Genomic DNA, 12,414 nt, shown 5'->3' on the forward strand with positions numbered 1-12,414 from the left:
CAATCCGGGAGAGGCATTGTGGAAAGGAGGCGGGGAGAGTGGAACTGGGGAAGGCAATAGGTCGCGAAAGGCGGCGGCGGAAAGCGGGGCGGGGTTTCGTGGGGTGGTCACGCCCAGTGGGCGGGGCAAGGCGAAGCTGGGAGGAGCCTCTGGCTTTGCTTTTTTTTATTACAGTAGTACGAATATTACGGTAATTATTAATGAAGTATTAATTTGGGGTGAAGGGAATATATTATATTATATTATATTATATTATATTATATTATATTATATTATATTATATTATATTATATTATATTATATTATATTATATTATATTATCCAAGCACTGAATTACTGTACTATAGGATACTTCATTTATTTATGTGTTTATATTTTATGAAGATATGCATTTTAACAGTATTGCACGTTTATTCTTATATTAACAATGCACTTAAAATGACTACGCACAAAAATGAATAAGTGATTGCAATGTACACACAGTTAAGCAGTATAAATATGTGTGAACAATGTTCTTAAAAACAATTGTTAACAATACCTATAATAACTATAATAATTTATTATTAATTTATTAATTCCCCAGCCACTCTGGGTGGCTTCCAACCAAATATTAAAAACACAACACAGAATTAAACATTAAAAACTTCCCTAATATTACTATCTTTCTTATTGTGATTAGTGTTACCTTTATTGCTACTAACACCAGTGACTTACAAGATCAAGCCCTATTCTGGGGTCTGGAAACCAAGCCTTATGAGGAATGGTTGAGGGAGATGGGTTTGTTCAGCCTGGAGAAACTGAGAACCATCTTCCAATATCTCGAGGGCTGTCACATGGAAGAGGGAACAAGCTTGTTTTCTCCTGCTCTGGAGAGTAGGACTCGAACCCATGAGAGTTTGTAGGGCAGCAGTTGAAGAAGGAGCAAAAAGGGTTTTCTTGTGTGTGTGTGTGGCTGATTAGCTGTTTTCCCTGTGTAAAGGTCAGAGGGGGCAGGGTTTCTGTTGAGGCAGGGGATTAGCTGTGGGAGGAGCTTATCAGAGTTTGTAGGGCAGCAGTTGAAGAAGGAGCAAAAAGGGTTTTCTTGTGTGTGTGTGTGTTTCTTGTGGCTGATTAGCTGTTTTCCCTGTGTAAAGGTCAGAGGGGGCAGGGTTTCTGTTGAGGCAGGGGATTAGCTGTGGGAGGAGCTTATCAGAGTTTGTAGGGCAGCGGCGCGCGCCTAGCGGCGCGCGCAGTTATATCCATCTTTTAGATTTAGGGGAGCTAGTCTCAAACGTTTGTTGGGGGAGACCTAGGTTGTTTTTTTTTTTGTGGGCGAAGTTATTTGTCCTGTCTTCAAGCTTTTTATGATGGAGGACCTCTGTAGCCACCCCCAACAACACGATCTCAAGATGGAAGGGGAGGGAACAGCTGCAGTCGCCTGCGATTCCTGCGCAATGTTTGCCATCTTGCCAAAGGTTGCAGGCAGCTTCACCTGCAGCAATTGCATGTTGATTGCCCTTTTAAAAGACAAAGTCCAGCAACTGGAGGAACGTGTAGCTACGCTCCAAAGAATTAGAGAGCTGGAGCTCTTCTTGGAAGCAACAGAGCACACCGTCCCCACCAAGGAGGAGACAGGGGACTCCCCTGAGAAGGAGGCTAGTTCATCAACACAGGAGCCAGATATATGGAGAAACGTGACTCAAAGAAGTAGGAGGCCCAGGGTTCACTCTGATTGTTTAGAAATACACAATCGCTTTGAGGTCCTCTCCCCTAGCATGGAAGACGAAGAGCAGACTCCATTTGAGGATCTCTCCCTCATTACAGTCGATCAGGTATATGAAGACGAGCAGCAAAGTCAGTCCTCAGGGAATGTGCAGGCGACCTTGGAACGGACAGCTCACGGAAGAACCCCGACCAAACCCAAGAGGAGGCGTGTAGTGGTGATAGGGGATTCCCTACTGAGGGGAACAGAAGCAGTGATCTGTGGGCCTGACAAGATGTCTCGGGAAGTGTGCTGTCTCCCCGGGGCTAAGATCCAAGATGTAACTGAACGACTGCAAGGAATCATAAAACCCACTGACAAATACCCCTTCCTCTTGGTTCATGTGGGAACCAATGACACTGCAAGCAATAGCCTCCAGAAGATCAAAAGAGACTACGAGGCTCTCGGCAGGAAATTGAAGCAACTAAATGCACAAATTGTCATCTCGTCTGTCCTCCCAGTTGAACGACGTGGCCCAGGGAGAGAGGGGAAAATAGTGGAAGTGAACAGCTGGCTTCGCAAATGGTGTAAACAGGAACGGTTTGGATTCTTAGATCACGGACTGCAGTTTCTTGAAGATGGACTTCTGGCAAGTGATGGGCTGCACCTCACAACGGTTGGGAGGAATGTTTTTGCCAAAAATCTCAGAAACCTCATCAGGAGGGCTTTAAACTGACTAATGTGGGGGAGGGAGACAGTGCTCCTGAAGGTAGGAGTCTATCAATTAATGAAGATGATCATCCAAATGTCATAGACCAAATGGAGCAAACAGCACGCGGACCTAGTGGTGGGAGGAAAAAATCCTTAAATAAGAGACACGGGGGAATGATTAATGGACTTCAATGTCTGTACACTAATGCGCAAAGCATGGGAAATAAACAAGATGAGCTTGAGCTCTTGGTACAGCAAACTAAATATGACATAATAGGCATCACTGAAACCTGGTGGGATAAGTCCCACGATTGGAATGTAATAATGGGGGGATACAATCTATTTCAGAGAAACAGACCAGACAAGAAAGGAGGAGGAGTGGAGTTATATGTCAGGGATGTGTATACCTGTGAACAGATCCAAGATTTAGAACCTCAAAGCCAATGTGAGAGCATTTGGGTCAAAATTAAGGGAGAGAAGAATAACAGAGACCTCATTGTGGGAGTTTACTATAGATCCCCAAGCCAAACGGAGGACATAGATGATGCCTTCCTGGAACAGATGGCCAAGCATGCAAAAGGAAGGGAGATAGTAGTAATGGGGGACTTCAATTACCCGGATATTTGTTGGACGTCAAACTCAGCCAAGAGCATAAGGTCAAACAGATTCCTCACTGGCCTTGCAGAGAACTTCATTGTCCAGAAAGTGGGAGAAGCAACAAGAGGAACAGCCATTTTAGATCTGGTCCTAACCAATGTTGATGACCTGGTTAGTGGGGTAGAAGTGGAAGGATCATTAGGCGCGAGTGATCATGCTCTTCTGAAGTTTACTATACAGCGGAAAGGAGCAGCCAAGCATACTAGGACTCAATTTCTTGACTTTAAGAAAGCCGACTTCATAAAACTTAGGGAAGTGCTGGGTGAGATCCCATGGACAGCAATACTAAAAGGAAAGGGAGTTCATGATGGCTGGGAGTTTATTAAGAGGGAGATAGTAAAAGCACAACGTCAGGCAATACCAATGAGACGGAAACATGGAAGGTGCCTAAAGAAGCCAGGGTGGCTATCTAAAGAACTTTTAACTGAATTAAGATTAAAAAAGGATGTGTACAAAAAATGGAAAAGGGGGGAAACCACCAAAGAGGAATTCAAACAAATAGCCAGCACGTGTAGACACAAAGTCAGAAAAGCTAAAGCACAGAATGAACTCAGGCTTGCTAGAGAGGTTAAAAGCAACAAAAAAGGCTTTTATGGGTATGTTCGTAGCAAAAGGAAGAACAAAGAAACAGTGGGGTCACTCAGAGGAGAAGATGGTGAAATGCAAACAGGGGACACAGAAAGGGCTGAACTCCTCAATGCCTTCTTTGCCTCAGTCTTCTCCGATAAAGAAAACAATGCCCGACCTGAAGAATTTGGAGCAAATGATTCAGCAAAGGAAACACAGCCCAGAATAACTAAGGAGACAGTACAAGAATATTTGGCTAGTTTAGATGTATTCAAGTCTCCAGGGCCAGATGAACTGCATCCAAGAGTATTAAAAGAACTGGCAGATGTGATCTCAGAACCACTGGCAGTCATCTTCGAGAAATCCTGGAGAACAGGCGAAGTCCCGGCAGACTGGAGGAGGGCAAATGTTGTCCCTATTTTCAAAAAGGGGAAAAGAGAGGACCCAAATAATTACCGCCCAGTCAGTCTGACATCAATAGCAGGGAAGATTCTGGAGCAGATCATTAAGCAAACAGTCTGTGAGCACCTAGAAAGGAATGCTGTGATCACCAATAGTCAGCATGGATTTCTGAAAAATAAGTCATGTCAGACTAACCTGATCTCATTTTTTGACAGAATTACAAGCCTGGTAGATGAAGGGAACTCAGTGGATATAGCCTACCTTGATTTCAGTAAGGCATTTGACAAGGTGCCCCATGATATTCTTGTAAAGAAGCTGGTAAAATGCAGTCTTGACTCTGCTACCACTCAGTGGATTTGTAACTGGCTGACTGACCGAACCCAAAGGGTGCTCATCAATGGTTCCTCTTCATCCTGGAGAAGAGTGACTAGTGGGGTGCCACAGGGTTCTGTCTTGGGCCCGGTCTTATTTAACATCTTTATCAACGACTTGGATGATGGACTCAAGGGCATCCTGATCAAATTTGCAGATGACACCAAACTGGGAGGGGTGGCTAACACCCCAGAGGACAGGATCACACTTCAAAACGACCTTGACAGATTAGAGAACTGGGCAAAAACAAACAAAATGAATTTTAACAGGGAGAAATGTAAAGTATTGCACTTGGGCAAAAAAAATGAGAGGCACAAATACAAGATGGGTGACACCTGGCTTGAGAGCAGTACATGTGAAAAGGATCTAGGAGTCTTGGTTGACCACAAACTTGACATGAGCCAACAGTGTGACGCGGCAGCTAAAAAAGCCAATGCAATTCTGGGCTGCATCAATAGGAGTATAGCATCTAGATCAAGGGAAGTAATAGTGCCACTGTATTCTGCTCTGGTCAGACCACACCTGGAGTACTGTGTCCAGTTCTGGGCACCACAATTCAAGAAGGACACTGACAAACTGGAACGTGTCCAGAGGAGGGCAACCAAAATGGTCCAAGGCCTGGAAACGATGCCTTATGAGGAACGGCTAAGGGAGCTGGGCATGTTTAGCCTGGAGAAGAGGAGGTTAAGGGGTGATATGATAGCCATGTTCAAATATATAAAAGGATGTCACATAGAGGAGGGAGAAAGGTTGTTTTCTGCTGCTCCAGAGAAGCGGACACGGAGCAATGGATCCAAACTACAAGAAAGAAGATTCCACCTAAACATTAGGAAGAACTTCCTGACAGTAAGAGCTGTTCGACAGTGGAATTTGCTGCCAAGGAGTGTGGTGGAGTCTCCTACTTTGGAGGTCTTTAAGCAGAGGCTTGACAACCATATGTCAGGAGTGCTCTGATGGTGTTTCCTGCTTGGCAGGGGGTTGGACTCGATGGCCCTTGTGGTCTCTTCCAACTCTATGATTCTATGATTCTATGATTCTATGATTCTATGATTCTATGATTCTATGACTTCAAGTTACCAGAAAGGAGATTCCAACCAAACATCGGGAAGAACCTTCTGACAGAAAGAGCTGTCCGAGAGTGGAGAATGGACTAGCTAGGAAGGTGGTGGCCTCTCCTTCCTTGGAGGTTTTTAAGCAGAGGTTGGATGGCCATCTGTTATGAATGAACTAGCTGAGATTCCTCATTGCAGGGGGTTGGGCTAGATGACCCTTGGGTCCCTTCCAACTCTATGATTCTATAAGTACCAGTGATAAGACAGTCCACAAAAGGAAAAGGGGCTGGAATGGAGGAGGGCAGGGGAAAGAAAACTCCTGGCACTCATTCTTTCATGCTACAGAACTAGAAGATCTCCCTGCTTTTCTTCTTCTTTTTCTCTGGGGTGCTGTGTTAAGCGCTCACCCTAAGGGGAAACAGGTGTCCCCCCCCCTTAGAGGAAGTGGACTGGTCGGAACCTGTCTATGACATTGGCTCAGAATCCCAGCCTCACTGTGCAGTTGAGTGCCCCCCACCCACCCACCCAGCCTTGGGTCAGCAGCCTGTGAGTGGCGAGGTTGGGCTGGGACAGAATCGGAAAATCTGGGGACAGCAAGAAAGCCGGAGCAAAACCTGAAGATCAATGGCTGGGAAACTGGTGAGGGGACCAGTCTCTATTGCTAATGGGAAGTCGCTAAAAGTGTTTTGAGTCCTTATTTTATTCTCTTGTTTCAGTTATGGGTGCCTTGAGTTTAAATGTTTTAATGTGTTTTTAAAAATGTTCATCTTTTGCATTTTAATGTTTGTGTTACTTGTCTTTTATATTTGGGAATGAGCTGCTTATGACACATGAATTACTACCTGTATAATAATAATTCTCTTTCTCCCTCTGCTACAAGCATTCTTTCTTGAAACCCCCTTGTTCCGTGTGGCTTCGATCCCATTAGCTTCCACCCAGCGTAGACCCATTCAGAGTCATGGGCCAGAGTTATTCCTTCTCATTCATTTCAATGGGTCTACTCTGAGCATGGCTGGTGTCAGATACAAGCCAGAGCCCCAGGATTACATTCCTGGAAAGGCTTTTGCCTCTTCCTCATGCTGACACCCTCCCTCTTGTCAGCCTCCTACTGTAGCTTCCTTGGGGCAGAGCCCTGCTTGTGTGGCGGCAGATGCCACGCCTTCCCTCCCCTCACCCTTCTCCCTCTTCCTCCCCAGTTCCCCGAAACAGATATTGGGGATTCCGAGGATGTGTGCAGGAGGAGGCCCCTGAGCGTTGAAACCCTGGGGGGCTCTGAAGACATCAAAGAGGTACGTGGCAGAGAGAGGAGGGCCACCTTCTGGACCGGTCGCGAGCAAGGGGGCAGGCAGGCAGGCAGGGGGCTGCTGAGGGCAGGCTGTGCCTGCTGCCCCACTCGTCCTGATGGACCAGCCCCCCATGGCGCCAGGGCTTGAGGGCTTCCCTGGCCAGCTACTCAATGCGGGCAGGAGAGTCTGGCTTCCGGGTTCCTGCCTGTCTCATTCTGGGCTGCTCTCTTTTTCTTCACTGCCCCCCACCCCGCCCACCCCCTCGGGGGTCCTGACTCTGCCAGCAGTCGGCATCTGAGGGCCAAAAACCTCGTGACCAAGCGGCTGGCAAGGAGGAAGAGCCCAAGGAAGACCCGGGCAGCCCCCTGGAGGGAGAAGGCGAGGGCAAGGAGGCGGCCCCCAGGCCACAGGGCACAGATTTGCTGGATTTCCGATGGGTAGGTGGCAGCGGGCTGAGGGGCAATTGGCAGAAGGGGAGGGGGGCATATCAACCCCACAACTGTTGCAACAAGGTCCTCACACTCCCCACACAGGGAGGAAGGAGAACCCAGAACATTGGTGTGCAAGCCCTTATGTAGGCTTTTGAAATTGCCCACCCTGTAGCCCAAGACCCCCCCCCCAAGGACACACATCACAGAAGGAGGCGTCTACAGCAGACACACATCACAGGAGGCGGTCTACAGCAGACATCCTGTCTGTCAGGATACCTGTTAATGGTCCCTGATTGCATCGCCTGGGCAGCCTGGCCATTTTTTTGTAATGGCAAAGTATTTTGTAATACTCAGTTCCTGAATCCAGATCACAGGCTCACCCTATTCATGCACAAATATGCCCTTAAGACAGGATTTGGGAGCAAAAAGACAATGGGGAGGCTTTCTCATTTCCTTCCTCACTGCAGAGGAATATTTGAGGTCCCTGAGAGAGTCAAAATGGTTTCAGGATTGCTCCCCTCTACTATTTCAGACACGTGGTTTATATACTTATGTTTGTGTTTGCCTTGTACATTTATGAACAGGTCTTTTATATCTGAGACCTTAGAATTCTTATAACACTGTTCTTCAGACTTCTTCATATTGCTATTTTTGTTTGGAATTTGTCCCACAGCTGCAGGAAAAGGAAGAAAAGGGGTTACTACAAGAGCAGCTGTGGCCCCCACCTGACAACAACAAAGAAGACCCCCCGGAGCCCAGAGTCAAAGAGGTCAGGCGCATGTAGTAATTGAGTCCTAGGAACTGCCTGCCACCAGAACTGGTGAGATGGCAGGATTGGGTGGCCCTAAGTTGGAGTGGGTGGCCCTTGAACACAACTCCCAAGAAAAGAGTGTGCACATTTCTATGGAACGGGACTGGGCTGAAGATGTGGCCCTCCAGATGTGGCTGGACTGAACTGCAACTCCCGTAGTCACTGCATGCTCGCTGGGAGTTGTAGTTTCGCAACATCTGGATGGCCAAAGGGACAGATTTAGGAATAAGGTCTGAAATTTGAATAGAAACACAACCCACCACTCCACAGTAGGGGGGCTGAGAACTAGGATAGTACAGGGTTGTTACTTACAAGGTCAAACAATGGAGCATGATTTCACTTCTTGCTTGGCAATGATGGTTTCCACCCATCCACCCATTAATGCAGAGACACGGATGCGCATGCCCCAATCTCCAGGGGTTCCAGGCAAGATACGCTTTTCAACATCGTGATATATCACCAGCTAAACATTGCGATGTCCCCCTATATCTCGATGTCTGAAATAAAGTTGAAGCTGTGTAGAGCCCTTGGCTGGTTTTCCCCATGTTGGGATTTTTGCACAGCACACCAACACGCAGCTCATGATTTGCAATATATTGCCAGGTCAAAAATCATGAAACCTCAGGAAAAGCGGGGCGTTCTGTTCTGGGAGCAAATCAGGAACCGGGACGGCTTCTGTAAATCCGGGAGTGTCCTGGGAAAATAGGGAGTCTTGGAGGGTCTCAATTCACCCAAACCAACCCTGCAATCCTGCAGATCTAACACTCCAGCGCGATTCAGTTTCACTTCATCAGATTGCAGCCTTGTTTTCTTTCTTCTCTGAAAAATTCAAGGTCCTTCCTTATGACAATGCTAAGGCAGACCAACTTGCAAGGGCCACAGCGGATCACGAGGCTTACTACCTGGCCGATGACGAGGAAACGCTCCTGGGCGACTCCTGCGCCTCCACAGGCTACTTCCCCTGCTACCGGACCTACGAGGAGTTCCCCCGCTACCAGCCCCCCGGGCGCCCCGAGGACAGAGAGAGTGGGGCCCCCCGAGCGGGCAGGAAGAAGATCCCCCCCACCAAGGGGCAGGGAGCCCCCCACAGCCCTCCTTCGCCCCTGCCAGCAGCCAGTGTGAGCAGGAAGTGCCCTCAAAAGAGGAAAAACCGAGGGCCCCCGGAGAAGGAGCAGGCCACAGAAGGGGGGCTGAAGCCGCGGCTGCAAGACCAGCGCTCCCTGCCCCCCAACCCAGAGCAGGTGGGCGCGATGTGAGTTCAAATTCTGGGTGGGGCCCAGCAAGCATACCCTCCCAATTTAATCCAATGGAAATAGGGCCGTATTATTCAATAATAATAATTTTATTATTTATACCCTGTACATCTAACTGGGTTGCCCCAGACACTCTAGACAGCTTCCAGCATATATAAAGAGCATTGAAAAAGGCTGCCTTCAGATGTCCTCAAAAGGTTGTTACTTATCTCCTTTGCTTGGGGCTCACGTAACTCCATGCATTTCCCTGATGAAAGCAGGACATCCTGAGGAAAAGCAGGACATTCTGGGATCACATAGAAAACCGGGGCGGCTTCTGTAAATCTGGGTCTCTCCCTGGGAAGAAGGGGCGCTGGGAGAGGTCTGCAGCAGGGCTTGTGGCTTTGCAGGGGACGAGGTCCAAGGTCGCCCAGAGGTGTGCAGCTGCCTTGTGGGAGCAGCTGTTAGTTCGCCACACCTGAGCTGTGTGGATCCTCAGAGATCTCCTCTCCCTGCAGCTCCTTCCAGAGCCCTGGGGTCAGGTGCAGGCAAGCAAGGCTCTGTTGTCAGTGGTACGGACTCTTCATTCAGGGAAATGAACAGACAACTTGGCCTAGTGGTCTCAGCAAGCCTTCCCAGGTGGTCTTGCCCCATGGAGCCATTGCCAGGACTGAAGGTCCCTGCCTTCCAACTCTCTAAGGCTGCTCCTCTCCCAGATGTTTCCCTAGCAATCTCAAACTGTGTCTGTGCACAGTCAACCCCTTTCCATTTCTCTGTGCATCCTCAGAGACCCAGGGCAGGGGAGCTTGGGGCAGCCGGAAAGGGAGACTCTTCTGAATTGCTCCCTGTCGCAGGCTCTCCCTGCTCCCTAAACCCTGCTGCCCCGTCAGTGTCCGGCTCCTCCTCTCATTCCTCTGACCTCTCCTCCTCGGTGTCCAACCACCAGTCCCTTGGCTTTGGGCCTGCCTCCTCGGGGGTCTCCCTCGGGGAGGGGCTCCCCAGCTGGAGCCTCCCACCAGCCCTCTTGGCTCTCTCAAAAGCGGACAGGTGCCCACTGCTATGCGCTGGCTGGCGAGGTCGCAGCTGGCACAGGGAGGGGAAGCCCCTGCAACCCTCCACAATAAGGAGGCCTCTGCAGTTCTTCAGCATCCAGCCCTGCCTGTGGGCAGCCCAGCCATAGGCCCTCCGGACCTCAAGCCAGGCATCGGAATAATTGATTATGTAGAGGCCGCCCATCTGAGTGGATGGTTCCCAACACATATGAAAACATAAAAAATGTAAAACCTTAAACTGCCTTCAGATATCTTCTGAAAGTCAGGTAGATGTTTATTTCCTTGACATCTGACGGACTGGGTGCCACTACTGAGAAGGCTCTGAGCCTGGTTCCCTGTAACCTCACTTCTCGCAGGGAGGGAACCAGCAGAAGACCCTCAGTGGCTGGGCTGAACAATGGGGAGGTGCTGCTTCGGATATACAGGGCTGAGGCCGTTCAGGGCTTTAAAGGTCAGCACCAGACCTTTGAATTGTGCTTGGAAATGTACTGGGAGCCAGTGGAGGTCTTTCAGGACCTATGTTATGTGGTCCCAGTCAGTAGTCTAGTTGCCGCATTCGAGGTTGGTTGTTTCCAAGCCACCTTCAAAGGCAGCCCCAGGGAGAGCGCATTGCAGTAGTCCAAGTGGGAAGTAACCAGGGCATGGACCACTCTGGCGAGACAGGGAGCAGGCAGGGATGGTCTCAGATGGAGCTAGTAGCCCTGGACACAGAATTGACCTGCGCCTCCATGGACAGCTGAGAGTCCAAAATGACCCCAGGCTGTGCACCTGCTCCTTTGGGGGGCACAGTTACCCTACCCAGGACCATCTGAATAGTAACCAGTTTCCCAGAATCCCTTGGGCTGGAGGTAACTTGTTTGCTTTCCTCGCAGGTCAGGCTAGAGACGGAAGGAGGAAGAACAAGTCCCCAGCAGTGCCCTTCTGCTGGGAGTCGCCCCTCAGTCAAGGAGAGTCACAACACCCCCCCAGAGCCCCGCACGACCCCCTCACGCCTCAGCCTCCAATTCCTGGTCTCCTGGGTCCGGAAGATCTTCAGGAAAGCGCCGTCGCCGCAGCCTCCACCACAACCCAGTACCAGCAGCGGGGCGCAAGTGGGGAGGCCGCTGGCCAGGCGGCTGGGGCGGTGGATTGCCCAGTACCGCGGTCGCATCCACCCCCAGTCGATGTGACTCAGACCTTGGGGGCCCGGTTGGGGTGTGTTGCAGGGTATTTTGCAGAAGCCAACCATTTCCATTAAAATTCCCGCTTTCTTCTTGGCTCACAACACAGAACTAAAACATGAGAGTCGTTTCACATCGCCACATGGGCACCACGGGTGGTTGGAGCATTGGCTGGGATGACCCTGCAATTGTAACCCTTTTTATACTTCCAGTGTACAGACCTGGCCTCTGCCCCTTTGGGGAGGTACTGTGGGGAGTGATTTAGGATTTTCACGGCACGGGAGGAGGATGTGTGCTCAAGGAGCCAGCCAGCAATAAACCACGCGGAGTAAGTGAACTGCTTATTAGAAGAAACGGCTTCCTCAAGGGCGCCAGGCCCAATGAGCCCAGCAATTCTTCTCGGCAGATCTTGCCCCAAGGAGGCAGAGACTAAAGGTGGCCACTTCCCACCTTCTCCCATGGGGCCTTCCCAGCCAACCTGAGACTCTGCCGGTGCGCCTGCCTCTCCCTCTTCACACCTCTTCTAGTGCTGGGAGACCGGGTGAAAGGGGAGACATCGTGGCTCCTTCACCAGCCTGACTCACCTGTGCCTCTTGGCATCTCTCCCTTCAAGGCTGAAACGCACCCTTGCTCTCCCTCCTCCACTGCTGGAGGCAGCAAGCTTCTAAATACCAGTTGCTGGGATCGCAGGTGGAGAGCCTTGCTGATTTGTAAGGCAAGGCCAGGATGCTGGACCAATGGTTCCTTGTCCTGATCCATCAGGGATCTACTTAGGCCGTTGCGTACACAGTGCGACTATTGGGTGAACAAGCCTTTCGGGGGGAGTGTCACCTCGCAGCCAGTTGGGATGAACCTGGAAGCTTCTGGAAGCAACTTTTGGATCTCCGTAAGCGAGACCTAGCTCAGTAGTGGAACATTTGCTATGTACACAGAAGGCCACCAGTTCAATCTCCAGGGAAGACGGAGGAAAGAGCCGTAGCCAAAACCCAAGGCAGCTTTT

At 49.8% G+C, this 12,414-nt stretch overlaps 1 protein-coding gene across 4 annotated transcripts; it reads left to right on the plus strand.

Annotated features, from left to right (window-relative positions):
• The first annotated feature begins 5,936 nt into the window (after positions 1-5,936).
• Positions 5,937-11,531, plus strand: LOC308577584 (uncharacterized protein). 4 transcript variants are annotated; one of them, XM_081177914.1, is made up of 7 exons: positions 5,937-6,081; positions 6,639-6,731; positions 7,013-7,165; positions 7,833-7,928; positions 8,804-9,222; positions 10,611-10,705; positions 11,127-11,531. In XM_081177914.1, exons 1-7 carry the CDS (start codon positions 6,067-6,069, stop codon positions 11,489-11,491), a joined length of 1,236 nt encoding a protein of 411 aa, XP_081034040.1. In that variant the 5' UTR covers positions 5,937-6,066; the 3' UTR covers positions 11,492-11,531. The 4 variants fall into 4 exon arrangements, with proteins under 4 accessions (XP_081034040.1, XP_081034041.1, XP_081034042.1 ...); XM_081177915.1 differs by having other exon boundaries at positions 7,016-7,165; XM_081177916.1 differs by lacking the exon at positions 10,611-10,705 and having other exon boundaries at positions 8,804-9,211.
• The last annotated feature ends 883 nt before the right edge of the window (positions 11,532-12,414 follow it).

The sequence above is a fragment of the Podarcis bocagei genome (assembly GCF_964188305.1).
Source record: "Podarcis bocagei genome assembly, chromosome: 18".
Lineage (NCBI taxonomy): Eukaryota > Metazoa > Chordata > Lepidosauria > Squamata > Lacertidae > Podarcis > Podarcis bocagei.